Consider the following 25,259-nt stretch of genomic DNA (forward strand, 5'->3'; position numbering starts at 1 on the left):
AACAACTGTTTATTCCAGTGGGTCAGAAGTTTACATACACTAAATTGACTGTGCCTTTAAACAGCTTGGAAAATTCCAGAAAATGATGTCATGGCTTTAGAAGCTTCTTATAGGCTAATTGACATTTTGAGTAAATTGGAGGTGTACCTGTGGATGTATTTCAAAGGCCTACCTTCAAACTCTGTGTCTCATTGCTTGACATCATTGGAAACATCAAAAGAAATCCGCAAAGACCTCAGAAAAACATTAGTAGACCTCCACAAGTCTGGTTCATCCTTGGGAGCAATTTCCAAATGCCTGAAGGTTCATCTGTACAAACAATAGTACGCAAGTATAAACACCATGGGACCACACAGCCATCATACCGCTCAGGAAGGATACGCGTTCTGTCTCCTAGAGATTAACGTACTTTGGTGCGGAAAGTGCAAATCAATCCCAGAACAACAGCAAAGGACCTTGTGAAGATGCCGGAGGAAACGGGTACAAGAGTATCTATAGCCACAGTAAAACGAGTCCTATATTGACATAACCTGAAAGGCCGCTTAGCAAGGAAGAAGCCACTGCTCCAAAACCGCCATAAAAAAGCCAGAGTACGCTTTGCAACTGCACATAGGGACAAAGATCGTACTTTTTGTAGAAATGTCTTCTGGTATGATTAAACAAAAATAGAACTGTTTGGCCATAATGGCCATCGTTTTGTCTGGAGGAAAAAGGGGGAGGCTTGCAAGCCAAAGAACACCATCCCAACCCTGAAGCACGGGGTTGGCAGCATCATGATGTGGGAGTTCTTTGCTGCAGGAGGGACTGGTGCGCTTCACAAAATAGATGGCACCATGAAGAAGAAAATTATGTGGATATATTGAAGCAACATCCCAAGACATCAGTCAGTAAGTTAAAGCTTGGTCGCTAATGGGTCTTCCAAATCTAGAATCACCCCAAGCATTCTTCCAAAGTTGTGGCAAAATGGCAAGGTATTGGAGTGGTATTGGAGCAAAAGTCAAGGTATTGGAGTGGCCATCACAAAGCCCCTGACCTCAAGCCTAACGTAAAACAGGGAATTTTTACTTCAATTAAATGTCAGGAATTGTGAAAAACTGAGTTTAAATGTATGTAAACTTCTGACTTCAACTGTATCTCCCAATAGGGCTCCTCCAATTAGTGCTCCTCCAATTACTAATCATCATTATTGTCAGTGTGAATGATGATCATGCTCCTCGCTGGACTAATTGTTGCACTAGTAATGATATCCATTTATTTAAGGATTACTTCGATCTACGCTTCCTTCTAGATTCAATGTATTAGTTCTGAATGTCTCTTGGTGCCTCTCCTGTTATTTCTGGAGTACCATGCAGTGTTGAAGTAATGTAATGTCAATGTTCTCTCTGGGAGTCCCCAGTGAAAATGAATGGTACAAAATGCCAATCCACTATGACTGACTTCAGATTTCCCTGTGTCAATGAATAAATATGTTTCATACAAATCCTGCACCACTTTGTTCCAATTATCTTTGCTTTGAATGTTGAACTTTCTTTTAAGCAATTGTTAAATAATGCATTTTTGGGGTATTTACCTGCGTTTGTGGTTGGGAAGTTGGCTGTGGTCATTTTCAGTGTGAAACCGTGTCCTGTTCAAAAGGGAAACACCAGAATAGAGGCAGGAAACAGAGAGGTGAACACCCTTCTATCACAACACATTGGCATCTATAGAGGTCCATTACTTCCATAGCAGCCAATCACACCACTTCCCTGATGAGCCTAATGTCAGGATATCCTGATGGGCCGTCCGATCAGCATTGATCCTCCAACCACTTTTATCTATGCTGTATGCGTAAGCGGCCCTCTGAAGTGTGACTCATCTATTTAGTTTAAACTGATTGCTGTTTGATTGCTTTAGGTCAATCAATAATGGATCTATGTGATCAATGTCATTGAATATCCACATTGCACTTTTCTTAAGCTTGCATTTCATGTCCTGGCGTCGAGTTCTTACAACCAAATCCATGCCCATGTTCCATAACGGCAGGGTAAAATGTGCCAGTAACACCCATTGAACCATCATACGTTGTTTGTGGCATTTATCCTAATGCATAAGGAATACATATCTACAGTGCTTTGCACCAAAAAGTGAATCTGATATGACAACGTGAGGTATTCTAAAGGATTTGAACATCCCTAAACAAGGCATACTGTAACACACCAGGGTCCTCTGCCTGAGACTGAGGTGGCCATGTTACTGCCTGCAGTGAAGGAAAGATGCAAGAAAATCCCCTCCATTTTATAGTCTTAACTAGGGTTGCACATTTTGGGGAATATTCAGAGGTGGAAACTTTGGAGACAGAAAGAAACAAACCTTTTACCTTATCCAATTTGTAAGTCGCTCTGGATAAGAGCGTCTGCTAAATGACTTAAATGTAAATGTAAATGTAAATCATAAGTAGACATGATTAAATCCTTCCAATAGATACAAAATAAATAATGTAGTTATGAATTGAATTTTAACTAAATGAGGTGACTCGTCACGTTTTTTATTTTATTTTTTATTTCACCTTTATTTAACCAGGTAGGCTAGTTGAGAACAAGTTCTCATTTGCAACTGCGACCTGGCCAAGATAAAGCATAGCAGTGTGAACAGACAACACAGAGTTACACATGGAGTAAACAATTAACAAGTCAATAACACAGTAGAAAAGTCTATATACATTGTGTGCAAAAGGCATGAGAAGGTAGGCGAATAATTACAATTATGCAGATTAACACTGGAGTGATAAATGATCAGATGGTTATGTACAGGTAGAGATATTGGTGTGCAAAATAGCAGAAAAGTAAATAAATAAAAACCGTATGGGGATGAGGTAGGTGAAAATGGGTGGGCTATTTACCAATAGACTATGTACAGCTGCAGCGATCGGTTAGCTGCTCAGATAGCAGATTTTTGCAATTCGTTCCAGTCACAGGTAGCAGAGAACTGGAACGAAAGGCGGCCAAATGAGGTGTTGGCTTTAGGGATGATCAGTGAGATACACCTGCTGGAGCGCGTGCTACGGATGGGTGTTGCCATCGTGACCAGTGAACTGAGATAAGGCGGAGCTTTACCTAGCATGGACTTGTAGATGACCTGGAGCCAGTGGGTCTGGCGACGAATATGTAGCGAGGGCCAGCCGACTAGAGCATACAAGTCGCAGTGGTGGGTGGTATAAGGTGCTTTAGTGACAAAACGGATGGCACTGTGATAAACTGCATCCAGTTTGCTGAGTTGAGTGTTAGAAGCAATTTTGTAGATGACATCGCCGAAGTCGAGGATCGGTAGGATAGTCAGTTTTACTAGGGTAAGTTTGGCGGCGTGAGTGAAGGAGGCTTTGTTGCGGAATAGAAAGCCGACTCTTGATTTGATTTTCGATTGGAGATGTTTGATATGGGCCTGGAAGGAGAGTTTACAGTCTAGCCAGACACCTAGGTACTTATAGATGTCCACATATTCAAGGTCGGAACCATCCAGGGTGGTGATGCTGGTCAGGCGTGCGGGTGCAGGCAGCGAACGGTTGAAAAGCATGCATTTGGTTTTACTAGCGTTTAAGAGCAGTTGGAGGCCACGGAAGGAGTGTTGTATGGCATTGAAGCTCGTTTGGAGGTTAGATAGCACAGTGTCCAAGGACGGGCCGGAAGTATACAGAATGGTGTCGTCTGCGTAGAGGTGGATCAGGGAATCGCCCGCAGCAAGAGCAACATCATTGATATTTACAGAGAAAAGAGTCGGCCCGAGAATTGAACCCTGTGGCACCCCCATAGAGACTGCCAGAGGACCGGACAGCATGCCCTCCGATTTGACACACTGAACTCTGTCTGCAAAGTAATTGGTGAACCAGGCAAGGCAGTCATCCGAAAAACCGAGGCTACTGAGTCTGCCGATAAGAATACGGTGATTGACAGAGTCGAAAGCCTTGGCAAGGTCTATGAAGACGGCTGCACAGTACTGTCTTTTATCGATGGCGGTTATGATATCGTTTAGTACCTTGAGCGTGGCTGAGGTACACCCGTGACCGGCTCGGAAACCAGATTGCACAGCGGTGATGATTTCACTGAACAACAAAAGGGAATATTGAATGATCCCCAATGATCCATCGCATCTCCCAAAAATGTTTTCAACATATGTCTGTAAAATGATAGTCTAGAAACTAAAGCTTTGGTTGTCTTCCTCTCAGGCTTCCATGTCTTCTCCCTGGACCTCCTCAATGTCCACCTCTTGAACATCAGACTTTGAGGCCTCATCTTCACTGTCACTTTCCAACCTTGCTGAGGATGGCTATTTGTCTGGCTCAAAAAGCCTCAAATTTGACTGGATGGCCATACATTTTTCAACCCTTGTATTGGTCAGCCTCTTGCGTGCTTTGTGTGTGTGTGTTCCCAAACAAGGACCCGTTGCGCTCTTAGGCGGCTGATATTGGTGGGATTTGGAGGATGATGGAGGCAACAGGGGGAAGAGCCTCAGATCCACAGTCCCTTCCACCTGGTGGCTGATGAGATATATATTGGCACGACTGCCACATGGCATCTCCATCCCAAAGCTCTTGCTTGGAAGTGTACTTCGCCAGACTGCCAAGAACCTTGCCCTCATCCAGGCCAAGGTGGCGATACACTGTTGTGATGACACCATAGGCCTCGTTGATCTCTGCACCAGACAGGATGCTTTTGCCAGCATACTTGGGGTCCAACATGTACGCAGCAGCATGTATGGGCTTCAGGCAGAAGTCTACACGCTTTTTGATGTATTTCAGAACTGCAGTTTCCTCTGCTTGGAGTAACAGTGAAGTGGGTAGGGCAGTATGGATTTCTTCTCTTACATCTGTAAGCAGAGTCTGAACATCAGACTGGATGGCATTGTCGCCCTCAATCCGTTCAATGGCTACTGCTATAGGTTTCAGGCTGCAATGTAGAGACCGGTATGTCTGTTGTCTCGTGTCTGTTCTCTCTTGTAGAATACTGGTTGAGGGGTGGAGATGATGTAGTTAATTATTCCTTGCCCACGAACATTCAACCACCCATCAGAGATGATTGCAATAGTCTGCTTTCTATGATTTGCTTGACCTTCACTTGAACTCTGTTGAACTCTGTATCCAGCAAATGAGCAGATAAAGCATGTCTGGTTGGAGGGGTGTATCCTGGGTGAAGAACATTCAGAAATCTCTTCCAATACACATTGCCTGTGAGCATCAGAGGTGAACCAGTTGCATACACAGCTCGAGAAAGACATTCATCAGCATTTCTCTGACTACGTTCCTCCATTGAGTAAAAAAAACTTCTGATTCCTGGAGGACCATGAGCTGTTGCTATTGATAAGGTGTCTGATTCATCATTTTCACCTCGAATAGAAGTAGAGGGACTTTTGCTTATTGTGAGTGTTGAGGAAACTTTATGCACTTGGCCAGATAATTCTGCATCTTTGTTGCATTCTTCACATGATTTGGCACACTGAAATGTCTCCACACATCAGATAGTGTCCGTGGCATTTTCCTGTAAAGATTTTAAAAATATGAGTAAAAAACTAAAAAACAATTCCATGTACAGATAAATAGTTAAGCAGTTAGATTAAAACTTCTTGGCGCACTGATCCCTTCAGCGGGATCATTTTCATCAACATCCGCTGAATTGCAGAGCGCCAAATTCAAATTCAAAATAATACATTTTCATGAAATCACAAGTGCAATATAGCAAAACACAGCTTAGCTTGTTGTTAATCCACCTTGCTTGTCAGATTTCAAAAAAGCTTTACAGCAAAAGCTATCCAAGCGTTTGTTAGGACATCTCTCTCAGCAGACAAAACATTACAAACAGCTAGCAGCAAAGTAGAATGGTCACGAAAGTCAGAAAAGCAATAAAATTAATCGCTTACCTTTGATCCTCGGATGTTTGCACTCACGAGACTCCCAGTTACGCAATAAATGTTCCTTTTGTTCGATAAAGATTATTTTAATATCCAAAATACCTCCATTTGTTTGGCGCGTTTTGTTCAGAAATCCACAGGCTCGAGTGGTCACGACGGGGCAGACAAATTCCAAATAGTATCCGTAAAACGTTTTTTATAATCAATCTTCAGGTTGTTTTTACAATAAATAATCGATAATATTTCAACCGGACCGTAGCTTTTTCAATAGGAGAGAGAGAAAAAATGTCTGCTCCAAGTTATTGCGCATGCAAAACTCTGGTGGCACCCAGCCATACAATGAAACAATGTGATCTTTCGCGCTAATTTTTCAGTATAAAAGCGTGAAACTATGTCTAAAGACTGTTCACACCATGTTTAAGCCATAGAGAAAGGAATCTGGTTGATATCCCTTTAAATGGAGGGAAGGCATGCAATGGAACAGAGGTTTCAGGAAAAACAGCACTTCCTGGTTGGATTTTCCTCTGGTTTTTACCTGCAATATCAGTTCTGTTATACTCACAGACAATATTTTGACAGTTTTGGAAACTTTTGTGTTTTCTATCCTAATCTGACAATTATATGTATTGTCTAGATTCTGGGCCTGAGAAATAGGCAGTTTAGTTTTGGATAATTGTTCATCCAAACATCAAAATACTACCCCCTACACGCAAGAGGTTAAACAATTCCTTTGTAAGATAAATGTTTTAAAATGAAACATGTATGGAAACAGGTGAATTAACTCAGTTAGCAGGCTCAAGCAAGTTAAAACTCACTTGGTAGCAAAAACGAACTAGTAGAAATTGTTTAAACACACTTTGCTTTAGGCTACAATTTACTAGTTAACCAAAAAAATAATGTATGTCACAAGAAATATATTCACCCCACCCAGTGTTGTAATCAAAACTTATCAGAAAGCATACAGTCCTTGGCTCAGACAGTGTAGTAGTTGGGGCTCAATAGCATCTTATTAGTGTGCAATATCTTGAGAATCACCTGTGCATGTGATGGAAGAGTGCACTGCGCATGTGATGGAAGAGTGCACTGCGCATGTGATGGAAGAGTGCACTGCGCATGTGATGGAAGAGTGCACTGCGCATGTGATGGAAGAGTGCACTGCGCATGTGATGGAAGAGTGCACTGCGCATGTGATGGAAGAGTGCACTGCGCATGTGATGGAAGAGTGCACTGCGCATGCAAAGGGTTGCAATTCCATTGAATCGGGGATAGTTTAACCAAAATATGCCACAAGACCTAGACTTGCCATGTGTATCCCACAAAAAAGGTTCACGGTTGTAAGCTAACTTTTTTTGATGAATTTAAGCAAAATTCCCAAAAGTAACTTCACATGGACATTTTTTAGAAGAATTTCCTGGAAATTTACTGTAAAGTTTCCGACCCTTTGCAACCCTAGTCTTCACAGAAGACTCCTAACACGGAGATAAGCTCAGAGGACAAGAAATTAACATTTTGGGTCAAAAGAAAAATGGCAGCAATATCTTGAACTGTACTTGGTCTTCAACATAACTAGAGGTTTGTGTGTGTTTTAAATCATGGTTGTCCCAGAAGTTGTTTGTAGATGTCACTGGGTGGCACTCCGGTTAGAATTCAGCCCTTGTTGTCTAGCATTTACAATTCCTGGAGGTTTTAATAATGTCGTAACACAATTTCATTCTGTAACTTGTTTCCCCCGTAATCCCTCTTCGATAAATTAGATCAGACCTAGCCTGCCCTGCTATCTCCACACTAGCCTGTTTCTCTCTCTCTCTCCTCATCTCTCTTCTATTCTCACACTGCCCCTCTGTAACAGACCAGACCATGAGTATCTAGCTACAGCACAGTACCATGGCTGAGGGCAATTGGAAATAGAATGGGATTGACTAGAGATCAGATTAGTGGAGGCTGGGAGGGCGATGAGCCTCCTCGGTGTCCGGGGTAGTAGAGCCATGACAGAGCTGCAGTGGTCACAGACCATGTGTAGTACTGTATGGGGATGGATGGAGAAACCCTGTCTGTCACTCACTCCCACACAGGATCTGGGGAGTGGGGAGGTGAAGAGGGTCAGTATGCTAATGGGCCTCGCGGGGAGATTTAACATGGGATGAAGTAGTGGAGAGTTCACAACGGTTTGGTTGGTAGTTGGCAGTAGTTGGATCATGAGGTAGGCAAGGAATGGAATATGCTTTAAATCAGCATTTAAAGGCCTGGTCCCCCAGTCCTCTACTCTCCTGGTCCCCAATCCCCTAGATTTCTGCTCCCCTAGTCTCCCATGGCTATCTTGCCTCTGAAGCTAAGCAGGGTTGTTCCTGGTCGATCCCTGGATGGGAGACTAGATACTGCTGGAAGTGGTGTTGGAGGGCCAGTAGGAAGCACTCTTTTGTCTTGTCAAAAAATGTATAATCCCAATAACCCATGGCGGTGATTGTGGACATTGCCCTGTGTAGGGTGCCGTCTTTCAGATGGGACATTAAACGGGTGTCCTGACTCTGTGGTTACTAAAGATCCCATGAAGCTTATTGTAAGAGTAGGGGTGTTAACCCCGGTGTCCTGGCTAAATTTCCAATCTGGCCCTCATACCATCATGGCCACCTATACATCCCCAGCTTCCTATTTGCTCATTCACCCCCCCCCCCTCCCTCCCATGTAACTATTCCCCAGGTCATTGCTGTAAATGAGGATGTGTTCTCAGTCAATTTACCTGGTAAAAGAAGGGTTAAGTTATATTAATGGTCCTCTGGTCCTCTTTTCCTCTGGTCCCCTAGTCCTCTATTCCCCTGGTTCCCTAGTCCTCTATTCCCCTGGTTCCCTAGTCCTCTATTCCCCTGGATCCCTATTACTCTGGTCCCCAAGTCCTCTATGCCCCTGGATCCATAGTCCTCTATTCCTTTGGTCCCCTATTCCCCTATTCCTCTTTTCCCCTGGTTCTCTGGTCCTCTATTCCCCTGGTTCCCTAGTCCTCTATTCCTCTGGTCCTCTATTCCCCTGGTTCCCTAGTCCTCTATTCCCCTGGTCCTCTATTCCTCTGGTTCCCTATTCCTATATTCCCCTGGTTCCCTAGTCCTCTATTCCCCTGGTTCCCTATTCCTCTATTCCCCTGGTTCCTTAGTCCTCTATTCCCCTGGATCCTTAGTCCTCTATTCCCCTGGATCCCTATTACTCTGGTCCCCAAGTCCTCTATTCCCCTGGATCCCTAGTCCTCTATTCCCCTGGATCCCTATTACTCTGGTCCCCAAGTCCTCTATTCCCCTGGATCCATAGTCCTCTATTCCTTTGGTCCCCTATTCCCCTGGTCCTCTATTCCTCTGGTTCCCTAGTCCTCTATTCCTCTGGTTCCCTAGTCCTCTATTCCCCATGTCCTCTATTCCTCTGGGTCCCTAGTCCTCTATTCCCCTGGTTCCCTAGTCCTCTATTCCCCTGGTTCCCTAGTCCTCTATTCCCCTGGTTCCCTAGTCCTCTATTCCCCTGGATCCCTAGTCCTCTATTCCCCTGGATCCCTAGTCCTCTATTCCCCTGGATCCCTATTACTCTGGTCCCCAAGTCCTCTATTCCCCTGAATCCATAGTCCTCTATTCCTCTGGTCCTCTATTCCCCTGATTCCCTAGTCCTCTATTCCTCTGGTCCCCTAGTCCTCTATTCCCCTGGTCCTCTATTTCTCTGGTTCACTAGTCCTCTATTCCTCTGGTTCCCTAGTCCTCTAGTTCCCTAGTCCTCTATTCATTTGGTCCCCCAGTCCTCTATTCCCCTGGTCCTCTATTCCTCTGGTTCCCTAGTCCCCTATTCCTCTCGTCCTCTATTCCCCTTGGCCCCTGGTCCTCTTTTCTGATTCAAACAATGTCTGCCTGTTCTAGCATTTTCGTGTGTGTCTGAGTTTTCAGCTAAGCCCCTGCAGACGTTCACTGTGAAAAAATACTAATTAAAGAAATTCAAAGTAAAAGCCAGCAGGATTAATGTCGTAGGGGATGATGGCTCCTTTAACCCTGTTGTTGCTGACGCTATGGAGGAAAGAGGGAGAGAATGGGAACCAAAGAGAGAAATAACATGAGGTTTTGCTTGAAATCCAGTGTGTGGCAGTCCATTGCTATCGCCACGCCGACATGCTCTCTTCCTCTCCTCCGGTCTGCTGGTTGTCATGGTAACCCCGTACCCGTCGACTCACCCGGTGTACCTGTCGTTGTTTCTCAGGGAACGCAGCCGCGACCACCACAAGTCACGCAGCAAGGATGGCAGCCGCTCGGAGAAGTCTGTCACCATCAACGCACCGCCAGCAGAACCACTGCTGGGAGACTCGTCTGTACTGGGGGAGGAGGTCCAGGTAGGCCAATCCCTGCCCACACAGCCCACACAGCCCAGACAGGGAACAAACAACATTGCTGGAAACCCTCCAAATATGAACTTGACCTTTTTTCTCACATGACAACTCCTTAACTTTTACATTTCTGTATTCCTATGTTGTTTTTTTCCCCCCCTGATTTTGTATTTATTGTGCAATGCCTCATTTTGATGGTAATTTAATCATAAAGGTACAGACACATACAGTATGCCCCGGTGGACAGCTCAGCTCACGTGGCTGTTTATCAGTGTTTGTAGTTGGATTTATGGTAAACAACTTCTTTGTAATACAAATGTATAAATCCCCTCATGGGAGCGAGTCTATCTACTGTCCGGGTAAGCCCTGTGCCTTTCTGGTTGAGCTGAGGACTTCACAGGCCTGATTGAGGCTTTCAGATTACACACAGTATGTTTATGTCCCTTTGTGTTGTACAGCAAGCTGATCAATGTGCACATAGTCTCTGGTGTTAAACACTGGGCACTCTGGCTTTAAGGGTTTCAGGCTTTAAGGGTTTCAGGCTTTAAGGGTTTCAGGCTTTAAGGGTTTCAGGCTTTAAGGGTTTCTGGCTTTAAGGGTTTCTGGCTTTAAGGGTTTCTGGCTTTAAGGGTTTCTGGCTTTAAGGGTTTCTGGCTTTAAGGGTTTCTGGCTTTAAGGGTTTCTGGCTTTAAGGGTTTCTGGCTTTAAGGGTTTCTGGCTTTAAGGGTTTCTGGCTTTAAGGGTTTCTGGCTTTGGCTGATAAAGTACTGCTGAAAGTGGGCTTTGAGTGCTAGGTCTGCCTGGCCCTTGAAGAGATGGAGGGAGGGATATAAAAATAGATGTTAACAGCAAGACAGACAGTTGGACAGATCCAGATGTTATGGCTTATACACAGACTGGAGGACAAGAGATTTTGCCGTTCACGTGCAAATTCTATCTTCACTACAGTGGAGTATAGCCCAGAGCAACACTACCACTACCAGCCCTTCTCTCGCCATTACAATAACCCTTACTGACCCACTTGACAAACTCCCTTCCTCGGGATGAACAAGACTTGTGCCCACGACACAGGGTGTGTATTTAGTACTGTTCATGTATATATGCACGTGCGTGTGTGATATATTAAGCGCCTCAACAGGATTTGCCAGCGAACAGCAGTACTCAGTCAGTATATGTGTTCATGTTGTGGCCCAGCCTGCCTGCGGTAATGCTGACAGGCGTACTATAGGCATCAGACAGAATAATACAGGCTCTCTGGGAATCTCCTCAGAGATGGAGAGGAGCTGCTGTGTTAAAAGCTATGCCCTGCCAGTCTCACAGTCCCCACAGTACAGGGCTGCACTCATTACCACTCACTAAGGTGGCTAAGGCGGTGTGTGTGTGTGTGTGTGTGTGTGTGTGTAACGTCTGTGCGGGGGGGAGGAGAGCAAGAAGCAGTAGCCAATGCAACTCGGCTATAGCCAAGACTAGCTGATTTGTAGCAGCCTCCCATATCTATCTTGACTGGAGTAGCCTAGAGAAGCTAGCTAAGCTAGCCAACTATAGCTGGCTAGGCTAATTGAGGCCACATGCTATGCTTTCTCCCCAACCCCATTCAGCCTACCTGTTGGTAGTTCGTTGTAGCCTACCACTTCTCATTTTGCTAGCTTTTAATTCTGTTATTTTAATCCATCTTGCATTGCATTAGTGAAAGGCATAAACAACATGCTACATACGCGAAAGCTACCGGTCTTTTTGTGGGTCGCGTAATAAAAACTACATTGAGAAGTTAGTTTTATTAAATGAATAATTTTAAATGTCATGGTATATCCTTGTATCATTGTCATATCACATGGATATTAACATTTTATTTAGAGTTTTTTCAGTGTTAAATTAGGCCGATAATAATTTTTTGCTTGCTAAAATGAATTCTCGCACAAGTATTTGATTACTAACGTCCGTTAGTATTCGAATATTCAAGTAACCGTGCATATCCCTAGTACAGACCGGCTGGAAGTTTATTTTCTGGAAATATGTATCCAGACATACTCACATGCTTTTCACCTTGTGTAATTGGTTAGTGTGTGTGTGTCTGGGGGTTGGCTGTAGCGCTGTGTATGTGTGAATATCTTTTATGTTTTGACACTGTGTGTGTGTGTACTGTGTGGTGTCTTTGACACGGTGTGTGAGCCCGGATGCAGGGGCTGTGTTTGTCAGGAGGGTGCCAGCCCTCAGCAAGCTGTGACCTCTCAGTGTAGCTGTGTCCCTCTGTTACTCTGCTATAACCAGCCTTCCAGAAAGAACTGTGTGTGTCAGGGTGCATGTGTGTGTGTCAGGGTGCATGTGTGTGTGACTGTGTGTGTCAGGGTGCATGTGTGTGTGACTGTGTGTGTTTCGGGGGGTTTTCCGTTGAGCTTGTCAGGAAAACTTGTTGTGTGACACTGTAAATACTTTATACGGTATGTTTGTCATTGTGTGTTTGGGTACAGTATTTGAATTGGCAAATCAGGGCGTTGGTCTCAAAATGCTCCATTTTCTCATCATTTGCCTTGACAGTTTTATGAGCTTGCAGCTCTAGGTGATTCTGCAGTGATGTTTGAACAGAGCAGTTTGCTACAATATTGAACGGCTGCCATTGAGGGAACCAGTCCAAAGCTCCAGCCTCCAGGCTATGCTAGTGCGCTGACTCTCAACCCTCTCCAGTCGAGAGAACAGTAGCGGTCCCTATTCGTCTTGACTACTCGCATACACGTATGATACATTATATCAGTGTTGTAACGGTAGACCATAGATGTGGAATGGTGACTTCTGAAGTACTCATCTCGGGTATAAGAGTTGTGCATCTGAGGAATGCACTCTAGGTCCTTTCTGCTCCACCATTATGTGAAGTGGCACCCAGGAGAAACATGATATGTAAGAGCCAAGAAGCATTCTTTGAGAATGAACAGCCCTCCACCTCCCACCTCTCCTGCTGACACAGACAGAGGACTGTTTGAAAAGAGAAAGTGGATCTAGCTTTATTTATAGTTCACGGGATGTCAATGAAATCAGAATCCTTAGAACCCAACAATTAGACATGGTACGTGTGTGTGTGTGTGTGTGTGTGTGTGTGTGACTCATTCCAGGCCTCCACCTCAAAGCTTGTTTGTGTTATGTAGGCTAATTCTGTTTTGTAAAGGCACATTACACAGTGTGCTGCACATGTACTCCCCAGTGCACGTGTTCACATCTGTGTGATGATCGTGTACTACCTGACCTCGGCTTTGAAGTGAATGAGAATCCGGTTTTCGGCTGCCAATTGGTCTTTGTAGTAATTTACTGCAGTCAGAATCCAAAGGGGGACAGGCGTATGGGACATCAAACTAACCTCTGTCAGCCTCTGATCCCCAACCCCATAACATGTGCACCTCTACATCCCCACCCCTGTCTACCCCCGTCTCTCCCTCCAGTTTAACTCTGCCCAATTAAAGCCGTGCCTGTCCTCTGAGATGGTTAGGTAAAGAGGTAACAACCAGACTACAGTGCATTTCTAAGCAGACTGCAGGTAGGTCTGTGTTGGGGAAGTACGAGGTACAGTAGTAGCGATGTCGGGACCTTGGATGCAGCACGGGGCTTGTTCTCATGTCTTTTTCCACACCCCCCATTGTTCCATGGTGAGTTGAGTCTCCTTCTCTACGAGTTGTGGTCTCTTAAACAAAATTATTCCATGTTTCTGTGTGTTTTCTGTTCATGCAAGTTCCTTGCTCTGGCACGGTTTTCTTGGGGTTGAGGCGAGTTCTAGGCCGTCTATGCAGGAGACAAGTGGTTGAAGACGTCTAGGGTTGCAAAGGGTCGGAAACTTTCCGGTAAGTTTCCAGAAGTTTTCCATGGGAAGTTAATTTAGGGAATTTTGCTTAAATTCATTCAGAAAGTTAGCTTATAACAGTGAACCTTTTTTTTTGTGGGATACACAAATGGTAATTCTAGGTCTTGTGGCATATTTTGGTTAAACTATCCCCAATTCAAAGCCAACCTCTGCATACAGCTGATTCTCAAGATCTTGCACACTAATGAGATGCTATTGAGCCCACACTACTACACTGTCTGAGCCAAGGACTACATGCTTTCTGGTAAGTTTTGATTCCAATACTGGGTGGGGTGAATATATTTTATACGACATGCATTATTTTTTGTTAACTAGTAAATAGTAGCCTACAGCAAAGTGTGTTTAAATCATTTCTAACTTGTTAACAATTTCTACTAGTTCGTTTTGGGTTTTTAGCTTGCTTGAGCCTGCTAACTGAGTGTTAATTCACCTGTTTCCATACATGTTTCATTTTAAAACATTTATCTTACGAAGGAGTTGTTTCATCTAACTGCTTAACTATTTATCTCTACATGGAATTGCATTTGGGGTTTCTTACTCATTTTTCTTTACAGGAAAATGCCACGGCCACTATCATGTGTGGAGACATTTCACTGCTGCTAATGTAAAAGGAAAGCTGTGTACATTTGCAAATACTGTGCCAAATCATATGTGAAGAATGCAACAAAGATGCAGAATTATCTGGCCAAGTGCATAAGGTTCCCTCAGCGCTCACAACAAGTAACCTCTGACCAAAGTCCCTCCACTTCTATTTGGGGTGAAAAATGATGAATTAGACACCTTATGGACAGCAACAGCTCATGGACCTCCTAGAATCAGACGTTGTTTTTACTCAATGGAGTAACGTAGTCAGAAATACTGATGAATGTGTTGCTCGAGCTGTGTATGTAACTGGTTCACCTCTGATGCTCACAGGCAATGTGTATTGGAAGAGATTTCTGAATGTTCTTCACCCAGTATACACCCCTCCAACCAGACATGCTTTATCTATTCTTTTGCTGGATGCAGAGTTCAAGTGAATGTCAGGCAAATCATAGAGAATGCAGACTGTATTGCAATCATCTCTGATGGGTGGTTGAATGTCTCTGATGGGTGGTTGAACTACAACATCTCCACCCCTCAACCAGTACTCTACAAGAGCACAGACCCAAGGGACAACAGAGCCACCGGTCTCTACATTGCAGATGAGCTGAAGACCGTCATCAATGACCTTGGACCACAGAAGATATGCACTGGTGACAGACAATGCTGCGAACATGAAGGCTGCTTGGTCTAAAGTCGAGGAGTCCTACCCTCATATCACACACATTGGCTGTGCTGCTCATGCACTGAATCTGCTCCTCAAGGACATCATGGCATTAATAACAATGGATACACTCTACAAGAGAGCCAAGGAAATGGTTAGGTATGTGAAGGGTCATCAAGATATAGCAGCAATCTACCTCACCAAGCTAAGTGAGAAGAATAAGAGCACCACATTGAACCTGACCAGCAACACCTTTTGGGGTGGTGTTGTCATCATGTTTGACAGTCTCTTGGAGGGGAAGGAGTCTCTCCAAGAAATGCCATATCACAGTCTGCCGATATGGACAGCCCCATCAAGAGGATCCTCCTGGATGATGTATTTTGGGAGAGAGTGGTAAGCATCCTGAAACTCCTGAAACCTATAGCGGTAGCCATTGAACGGATTGAGGGAGACAATGCCATCCTGTCTGATGTCCAGACTCTGCTTGTAGATGTAAGAGAAGAAATCCATACTGCCCTGCCCACTTCACAGTTGCTCCAAACAGAGGAAACTGCAGTTCTGAAATACAAAAAAAAGCGTTTAGACTTCTGCCTGAAGCCCATACATGCTGCTGCCTGAAGCCCATACATGCTGCTGCCTGAAGCCCATACATGCTGCTGCCTGAAGCCCATACATGCTGCTGCCTGAAGCCCATACATGCTGCTGCGTACATGTTGGACCCCACGTATACTGGCAAAAGCATCCTGTCTGGTGCAGAGATCAACGAGGCCTATCACAAAATCAATGTATTTATAAAGCCCTTTTTACATCAGAAACGCAGCCTAAAACCCCAAACAGCAAGCAATGTAGATGTAGAAGCATGGTGGCTAGGAAAAACTCCCTTGAAAGTCAGGAACTTAGGAAGAAACATAGAGAGGAACCAGGCTCTGAGGGGTGGCCATTCCTCTTCTGGCTGTGCCAGGTGGAGATTATAACAGAACATGGCCAAGATGTTCAAACGTTCATAGGTGACCAGCATGGTCAGATAATAATAATCACTGGTTGTAGAGGGTGCAACAGGACAGCACCTCAGGAGTAAATGTCAGTTGTCTTTTCATAGCCAATCATTCAGAGACAGCGGGTGCGGTAGAGAGTGAGTCCAAAACAGAAGGTGAGGGACAAGGTAGCACATCCAGTGAACAGGTCAGGGTTCCATAGCCCCAGGCAGAACAGTTGAAAGCATGACCAGGTGGACTGGGGATAGCATGAAGTCAGCAGGCCAGGTAGTCCTGAGGCATGGTCCTAGGGCTCAGGTCCTCAGAGAGAGAGAGAGAATTAGAGGGAGCGTACTTAAATTCTAACAGGACAGGAGAAATACTCTAGATATATCTCATCAGCCACCTGGTGGAAGGGACTTTGTGGATCAGAGGCTCTTTCTCTGTTGCCTCCACCATCCTCTAAATCCCACCAACATCAGTTGCCTCAGATCGCCACTGGTCCTTGTTTGGGAACACACACACCAATGCACACAACAGGCTGACCAACACAAGGGTTGAATAATTGGTGGCCACCTGGGAAATTGAGTATTTTTGAGCCTGACAAATAGCCATCCTCAGCAAGGTTGGAAATTGACAGTGAAGATGAGGCCTCAGAGTCTGATGTTCAAGAGGTGGACATTGAGGAGGTCCAGGGAGAAGACATGGAAGCCTGAGAGGAAGACAACCAAAGCTTTAGTTGCTAGATTATCATTTTCAGACATATGTTGAAAATATTTTTGGGAGATGCGATGGATCATTGGGGATTATTCAATATTCCCTTTTGTTGTTCAGTGAAATCATCACATGTGACGAGTCAACTCATTTAATTAAAGTTAAATTCGTAACAATTTTTTTACATTTTATTTCTATTGGAAGGATTTAATCATTTGCAATTATGTCTACTTATAAAGAAAAATGGTTATGTTTCTGTGTCCCTTATGATATGGTATTTAAATCCAATGCAAAAAACATCTACAATTAATTGCCATATATTTCCTTTAATTCCTGTTAATTCCCATGGAAATGTTCCACCTTTGAATATTCCCCAAAATGTGCAACCCTAATGACGTCGCTTCTTCACACAGGAAGTGAGTTACTATGTCCACTCCAGTCCTTTTGGAGATCTGAGTTTTACTTGAATCTGAAGAGTTTCTATGTTTATTTTAAGGACGTCTCCGTCTTTTAGTAGCAAGGGGTCTTCTAACGTTGGTGTGACTGTGTGGTTGTATTGTCATCCTACATAGAGGCTGCTAAAACCCTGCAATCCAATGTCTATGAACAGTTCATCCGTACAAAGACTGTCATCGTCACCGTGTGTTCATTTGTTGGCCCAAACCGCCCAGATCCCTCTACAGGCCCTTTGCTGACGAGGGATCAGGGAAGTCGTAACACTGCAGTGCTCAGTGGCTCAGAAGGAATGGACAGAGTGGTTTTCACTGGAGCAAAGATGAGCAGAGAGAGAATGAGAGAAGTTGCCCCAGGGAAGTGAAGGAATAGAAAAGAGCGTTTAAAGATGGGGGGGATAATGGGGTGGCAAGCAGGAGCCCTCTGAGCCTAATTGGTTTATTATTTTGTTTGCTCTCTCTCTCTCTGGGGGGCATGGCTGTTTCTTTAATGGACCCCCTTTCATCCTCCACTGGCCCTTTCACCCCCCCATCCCATGTGATGTCTCTCTGTGTGAGTGTGTTGCTTTTCAAAGCCTGTACTTAAACCCAGAGACACACAGCCCATACAGTACAATCTCTCTCGGGGAGTGATGGAGATCTAGTGGTGAGGCTGCAGCAGTGTAGGTTGTCTCCGAGTGGAGAGATACACTAGCTGGATCTCTATGGCCAAGCTTCTCCCTGTCCTGGCCGGGCGACGCTGTTACACGTTAAAGTTTGCCGTGTCAACATGAGCTCTCCGCTTTGATGGAGACTGTGGAGGTGGTGATGGTGGTGGAGACCTCCAAGGAAGAGGAAGACTCCAGCGCTCCACCTGGGGACACTCCTGCTCTCAGCCCAGGGCCATGCACAGAGTCAGGCCAGGTAAGACACAGTAACAACGGACTGTGTGTTGGATGGCCAAGGGCTGTAACATGTCCTTCTATATAAGTGGATATTTGAGGTCTGGATCCAAGGAGTTGACATGCATGCAACTGGCAAGCCATTCGTGTTCAAGTAGTGTGCGTGCATTTGTTAAATACAGAGAGAGACAGTGTTTTTGGTGTGGCTGTTGTCTGTGAGACCACTGTTTTAGAAGTGATTTAAAAATGTCTGTCTTTTTGGAGGGAGAAATCTGCTCTGTGATGACGGCGGTGATGACAAAGCTGGAATCTTATGGTCATTTTACATGAATTTCAAAATGAGCCGCATCTCACAATGTGATAGGAGGGTTAGAGGACAAGTGTTTAGTTTAAATAGAAGTCATCATTTTACCTGGAGAACTCCTATTTATCCCTACTGACTCTTTCTGGCAGTCTGAACTCCCACCTTGTTCCGGACTGTTCCACCTACTTCCTCCATGTTCGTGTAGAACATTGCTACTGCCCACCTTCTCTGTCTTGACATGTAATTGGCAGCTTTGTTTGCTTTGCATTGCTTGTCACAACTGTGGTTGGTGCTGAATGTTAACAGCTTCTAGGAATGTCCCCTGTACGTTGCTATATTTATAGAACCACACACCGCTCATTTCCCGGGAGTCTGTTGAGTGCTTATGCTCCGTCTCTGAGCAAAGGGCCCTGTTTGATCTACCCCACAGACCACAGCAGCACCCAGCCCTTTTTATGGACATGTGATTTAACATTGGAGACAATAGCTTGTATTTATAGTCACGCATAGTGTTACTCTATTTCACTTAATTTGTATGTGGAGAAAGATTCCCACCGGTGACACGTTAGAAACACACACACACTGAATGGTTGGCAACATTAATATTTCTACACTTTGGTTTGACAAACATTTCCTTCCTGATTGTCTCTTCATTTTTTATAATAGAATGAAAGTAGTCCTGAGTGAAAATGTTTGGATTATTTGCATGTGTGAAAGGGAAGTGGGGATTAACCTACTCAGTTGCACAACTGAATGCATTCAACCAAAATGTCTTCTGCATTCATACCCAACCCCTCTGAATCAGAGAGGCTGCCTTAACCGACGTCCAGGTCATCGGCGCCCGGGGAGCAGGTGGTGTTAGGGGGTTAACTGCCTTGCTCAAGGGTAAAACGACAGATTTATTTCACCTTGCCCGGCTCAGGGATTCTAACCAGCGACCTTTCGGTTATTGGCCCAACACTCTTAGCTGCTAGGCTGCCTAGCGTGTGTATAGATTGGGTAGATGTCTTATTGCCCAGTTTCTCAGCACTCAGAATGTTAGTTTTTAGGCACCTCTGTCTTTCTGTCTGTCTCTGTCTGTCGCTCCTTCAGTCTGTTCAGATTTCACAGGAGTGCTCATTGCCATTGGGATGTCAGTGACGCTCACTCCCCTCTATCCAGTGTACTCTCTTTACCGTCTCCCCTCTCCTCTCCCCCCTCTTTCTGAATGCGTATCAGCGTGTGGGAGAGAACATGTCAAATTGGATGTTTCAATGGCTATTCAGCTGACTTTTCACTGTATAACCCCTCCCCCACCACTATGTTGTGGACAGGCCTGACAGGTGTGTGTGGGGGATGTAATACTCTACAATCCCTCTCCCTTCTCTCTCATTCACCTTTTCTCCTGTCTCCCTTCGGCTCTCCTCTCTCGCTATGTTGTCTTCCCCCTTTCCTCCTCTGTGTGTCTGTGACGGTGAATGTGTTGAATGGTAGTGGTGCCAGCCAGGTGCAGGCATCTCTCTCTGCTTTTAGATCAGCACCCTGATGATTCTCTAGTCCTATCAGGAGATTTGGGTCAGTGTTATACTCAGGCAAGCCCAGGGAAACCCAAGGCAGGCAAGGGCCCAAACTTCCCCATCCAAAATCGCCAAACTCTCTATCTAAAGCCAGCCCTGGTTGGTACGGGACAACCAATGGAAAACCCTTAATGGAGTGTTTCTCTAGATCACTTCATCAGAATGAGACGATTGATTTAAAATGTGATTCTATTCTTAAAGTCATCTCTCTGTCTCTCTCTCTCTCTTTGTGTTTTGAAGAATCCATTGTTTCACACTCTCACCATGGCGTGGCAAAGGACCTCTTCAACACCCTTTAGTGTTAATGAGGGCTCTCTTATACACACACACACTCTCACTCTCACACAGTTGAGAGCTGCATCAATTCCCTTGCCTCTCCTCCTCTACCCCTTTCCCCACTCATTACTGTGGCAGGTTTGGGTTTGTAGGTCAGGTAATAACCCTGGTGTGTTCTCTGTGGACACACAGCTATTCCTGGTTCAGTGGGGAGGTGGAGACTTTGCTATGGACTGTGGTGGTAGAGTTAAGGTGCTGATGCTCAACACCACCCGGAAATTACACAATGGGGTCAGCTGACTCCTATATCAAAATCACAGGAGGGAACTGTTGAAATGGCACTGAAATATGTTCCAGTGTTGAATGGTGCAATTCAAGCCAGCCATGTGACCTGAACATTCAATCCGATGTGGATGTTTGTTTTCCACCTAAATGGAAATGTGCAGTTACATAACAACCACCTTTGTCTTGACCCTGTGACCTCCTCGCCCCAAAGGTCATACAGCAGCTCTACACTGATTTACAGCCTACCCATTGGTCCATTATAAGGATTATTCTCTGGAGGCCAGACTCACTGGACTAATGGGTATTTACGACTGTCAGGATGTTATCGGTCAGGATTGTATCAGGAATGTTATCCGTTAGGTGGGTCAGTTTTACTGTTTCAGATAAGAACCTGGACATTTGACTGTGTCGTCAACCCCTCCCTTGGCCCGCTTGAATTGGCAGAAAGTCTTGATATAAGAGGTTTTATTACTAAATGGATGGAATTCAGCCTGTAGGAATGGAGGAGCGGCGGAGGTGTAGTTTCTATGGCGTACACATCACCAAACACAACCTATTCCCCCTCAGGAGACTGAAAAGATTTGGCATGGGTCCTCAGATCCTCAAAAGGTTCTACAGCTGCACCATCGAGAGCATCCTGACTGGTTGCATCACTGCCTGGTATGGCAACTGCTCGGCCTCCGACTGCAAGGCACTACAGAGGGTAGTGTGTACGGCCCAGTGCATCACTGGTGCCAAGCTTCCTGCCATCCAGGACCTCTATACCAGTTGGCGTCAGAGGAAGGCCCTAAAAATGATCAGACTCCAGCCACCCTAGTCATAGACTGTTCTCTGCTACCACACGGCAAGCGGTACCGGAGCGCCAAGTCTAGGTCCAAGAGGCTTCTAAACAGCTTCTACCCCCAAGCCATAAGACTCCTATATACAGGTACCCCCTGTATATAGCCTCCACATTGACTCTGTACCAGTACCCCCTGTATATAGTCTCCACATTGACTCTGTACCGGTACCCCCTGTATATAGCCTCCACATCGACTCTGTACCGGTACCCCCTGTATATAGCCTCCACACTGACTCTGTACCGGTACCCCCTGTATATAGCCTCCACACGGACTCTGTACCGGTACCCCCTGTATATAGCCTCCACATTGACTCTGTACCGGTACCCCCTGTATATAGCCTCCACATTGACTCTGTACCGGTACCCCCTGTATATAGCCTCCACATTGACTCTGTACCGGTACCCCCTGTATATAGCCTCCACATTGACTCTGTACCGGTACCCCCTGTATATAGTCATGCTATTGTTATTTTACTGCTGCTCTTAATTAATTGTTACTTTTATTTCTTATTTTTGGAGATATTTTTCTTAACTGCGTTGTTGGTTAAGGGCTTGTAAGTAATCATTTCACTAAGGTCTTCACTTGTTGTATTCTGCGCATGTGACAAATACAATTAGATTTTATATGTCTCACTTGGTGCTCTCTGACTTCATTCAATTTTGACCTCCTTTTGAAGTTGAACACAATGTAATAACCATGGTGGGTTGTCTGTAAGGGGCTTGGGATAGGGACATCAAATACACTTCTAATGTATTGAACCCACAACAGCAACATTTAACTAAATGTAGTTTGTCTCTGGACACTGCAGTAGGAGCTGGCCTGATTACAGTGGGATATTAACTGTGGATGCTGCATCTTTCCGACTGGGGATAGTGTCTCTGTAAAGCTTGGTCTTCTAGTGTTCTGCCTCCTTCTGCCCATCCTGTGCTGTTTTAACTCCTAGGGCCATGGGACAGAGAGAACCCCCCCCCACACACACACTGTGCAGTCCCCTATACAGATGGATGGTAAATGCATCCTGTATGAATTCCCTTTTTCTCCCCTCTGTGCTATTTTTAGCTGCCTGCTGATTTAAATTGGAGTCTGCTGAGGAAATCAAATCAGGCTCCATCTGTTGTCGTTGGGGAACTAGGGAAAGAGCAGCAAGATGGATAGATAGTCTCTGGTCTTGTCTGTCCAGTCTCCCTGTTGGTTTGTATTGGGTAGCCCTCTCTGTCAGCTCAGTTAGCAGTCTACTGTGGGCCTGTGTTGGTACAGTGTTATAAAGGCTCTTATCTGTGTTGTTTTAGTAGCTCTCGCCAGTCACAAATTACCTTTATTATCTGTGGTTGCCAGAAAACACAGACGTCAGCGCCTCGCGTACCCCAGGCAGTCAGTCCATTCTGTTTTCTTTTTCCATTTCCCATCTTTCTTTCTCTTGTTCTCTAACTCTTTGTTTGCTCGTCATCCCCTCCCTGGTTGACTTTTGAACGGAAATGAGCACAGCTTTAAGCTGTCTATAGAACTGAGCCTAGAGTAGACAATTCCAGCCTGACTTGCCAGATTTATAACTTTTCCTGTCTCTAATAAATTTGACTCTAGTAGTAACATGCTCATATGCTACAGTATTTAACACTGACTCTTCTCCCCCCCCCTCCCAGGATGACAACTGGGGCGAGACCACCACGGCCGTCACGGGGACGTCGGAACACAGCCTGTCCCAGGAGGACATTGTCCGGATCACCAAGGACCTGGAGGATAGCGTGGGCCTGGACTGCCGGCGCTACTTTAGCCTGACCCTGGCTGTGGTTCTGGGCCTGCTGGTCTTCCTCACTCCCCTGGCCTTCCTGGCTCTCCCCCACCTCCTCTGGCCTGACAAGCTTCTGGTGTGCGGCACGGCCTGCGAGGGCCTCTTTATTTCCGTGGCGTTTAAGCTGTTGATACTGCTGTTGGCCGTGTGGGCGCTGTTCTTCCGGGCTCCGCGCGCCGGCCTGCCCCGTGTGTTTGTGTTCAGAGCGCTGCTGGCCGTGCTGGTGCTGCTGTTCGTTGTGTCCTACTGGCTGTTCTATGGCGTAAGGATACTGGACTCCCAGGTACAGTAGAGAGAGCGAGAGACTCACACTCACAGTGTTTGTAATGCGTCTAATTACTGGCCACCACATCTGCCTCTTCAAGTATTCAGTTTGTTTGGCATTGCTTTCATCTGTGTAGATCTCTTGTCATGAATGTGTGTGTACCACAGGAGGTTGGTGGCACCTTAATTGGGGAGGACGGGCTCGTGGTAATGACTGGAGCGGAATAAGTGGAATGTTATGTAACACATGGTTTCTATGTGTCTGCTATTCCATTCGCTCTGTTCCAGCCATTATTATGAGCCGTCCTCCCCTCTGCAGCCTCCACTGGTGTGTTCCTACAGTCGTGGCCAAAAGTTTTGAGAATGACACACACTAAATTTCACAAAGTTTGCTGCCTCAGTGTCTTTAGATATTTTTGTCAGATGTTACTATGGAATACTGAAGTATAATTACAAGCATTTGATAAGGGTCAAAGGCTTTTTATTGACAATTACAATTAGTTGATGCAAAGAGTCAATATATGCAGTGTTGACCCTTCTTTTTCAAGACCTCTGCAGTCCTCCCTGGCATGCTGTCAATTAACTTCTGGGCCACATCCTGACTGATGGCAGCCCATTCTTGGAGTTTGTCCGAATTTGTGAGGTTTTGTTTGTCCACTCGCCTCTTGAGAATTGACCACAAGTTCTCAATGGGATTAAGGTCTGGGGAGTTTCCTGGCCATGGACCCAAAATATCAATGTTTTGTTCCCCGAGCCACTTAGTTATCACTTTTGCCTTATGGCAAGGTGTTCCATCATGCTGGAAAAGGCATTGTTCATCACCAAACTATTCCTGGATGGTTGGGAGAAGTTGCTCTCGGAGGATGTGTTGGTACCATTCTTTATTCATGGCTGTGTTCTTAGGCAAAATTGTGAGTGAGCCCACTCCCTTGGCTGAGAAGCAACCTCACACATGAATGGCCTCAGGATGCTTTACTGTTGGCATGACACAGGACTGATGGTAGCGCTCACCGTGACTTCTCCGGACAAGCTTTTTTCCGGATGCACCAAACAATCGGAAAGGGGATTCATCAGAGAAAATGACTTTACCCCAGTCCTCAGCAGTCCAATTCCTGTACCTTTTGCAGAATATCAGTCTGTCCCTGATGTTTTTCCTGGAGAGAAGAGGCTTCTTTGTTGCCCTTCTTGACACCAGGCCATCCTCAAAGTCTTTGCCTCACTGTGCGTGCAGATGCACTCACACCTGCCTGCTGCCATTCATGAGCAAGCTCTGTACTGGTGGTGCCCCAATCCCGCAGCTGAATCAACTTTAGGAGGCGGTCCTGGAGCTTGCTGGACTTTCTTCTTCACAACAATTGAACCGCTCTCCTTGAAGTTCTTGATGATCCGACAATGGTTGATTTAGGTGCAATCTTACTGGCAGCAATATCCTTGCCTGTGAAGCCCTTTTTGTGCAAAGCAATGATGACGGCACGTGTTTCCTTGCAGGTAACCATGTTTGACAGAGGAAGAACAATGATTCCAAGCACCACCCTCCTTTTGAAGCTTCCAGTCTGTTATTCAAACTCAATCAGCATGACAGACTGATCTCCAGCCCTGTCCTCGTCAAC

General features: G+C 45.3%; 1 protein-coding gene across 3 annotated transcripts in view; it reads left to right on the forward strand.

Annotated features, from left to right (window-relative positions):
* Positions 1-25,259, forward strand: part of LOC115132656 (vang-like protein 1) — a 60,796-nt gene that overhangs the window by 18,765 nt on the left and 16,772 nt on the right. For 2 of the 3 annotated variants that reach the window (XM_029665387.2, XM_029665381.2), the window contains exons 3-4: positions 10,099-10,228; positions 23,237-23,668. In XM_029665387.2, the coding sequence (XP_029521247.1) occupies positions 10,099-10,228; positions 23,237-23,668 (562 nt within the window). Of the gene's footprint in view, positions 1-10,098; positions 10,229-18,060; positions 18,356-23,236; positions 23,669-25,259 lie in introns of those variants that run through there. The other variant, XM_029665395.2, reaches the window with a different exon arrangement.

Source organism: Oncorhynchus nerka, linkage group LG2 (assembly GCF_034236695.1).
Source record: "Oncorhynchus nerka isolate Pitt River linkage group LG2, Oner_Uvic_2.0, whole genome shotgun sequence".
Classification (NCBI taxonomy): Eukaryota; Metazoa; Chordata; class Actinopteri; order Salmoniformes; family Salmonidae; genus Oncorhynchus; species Oncorhynchus nerka.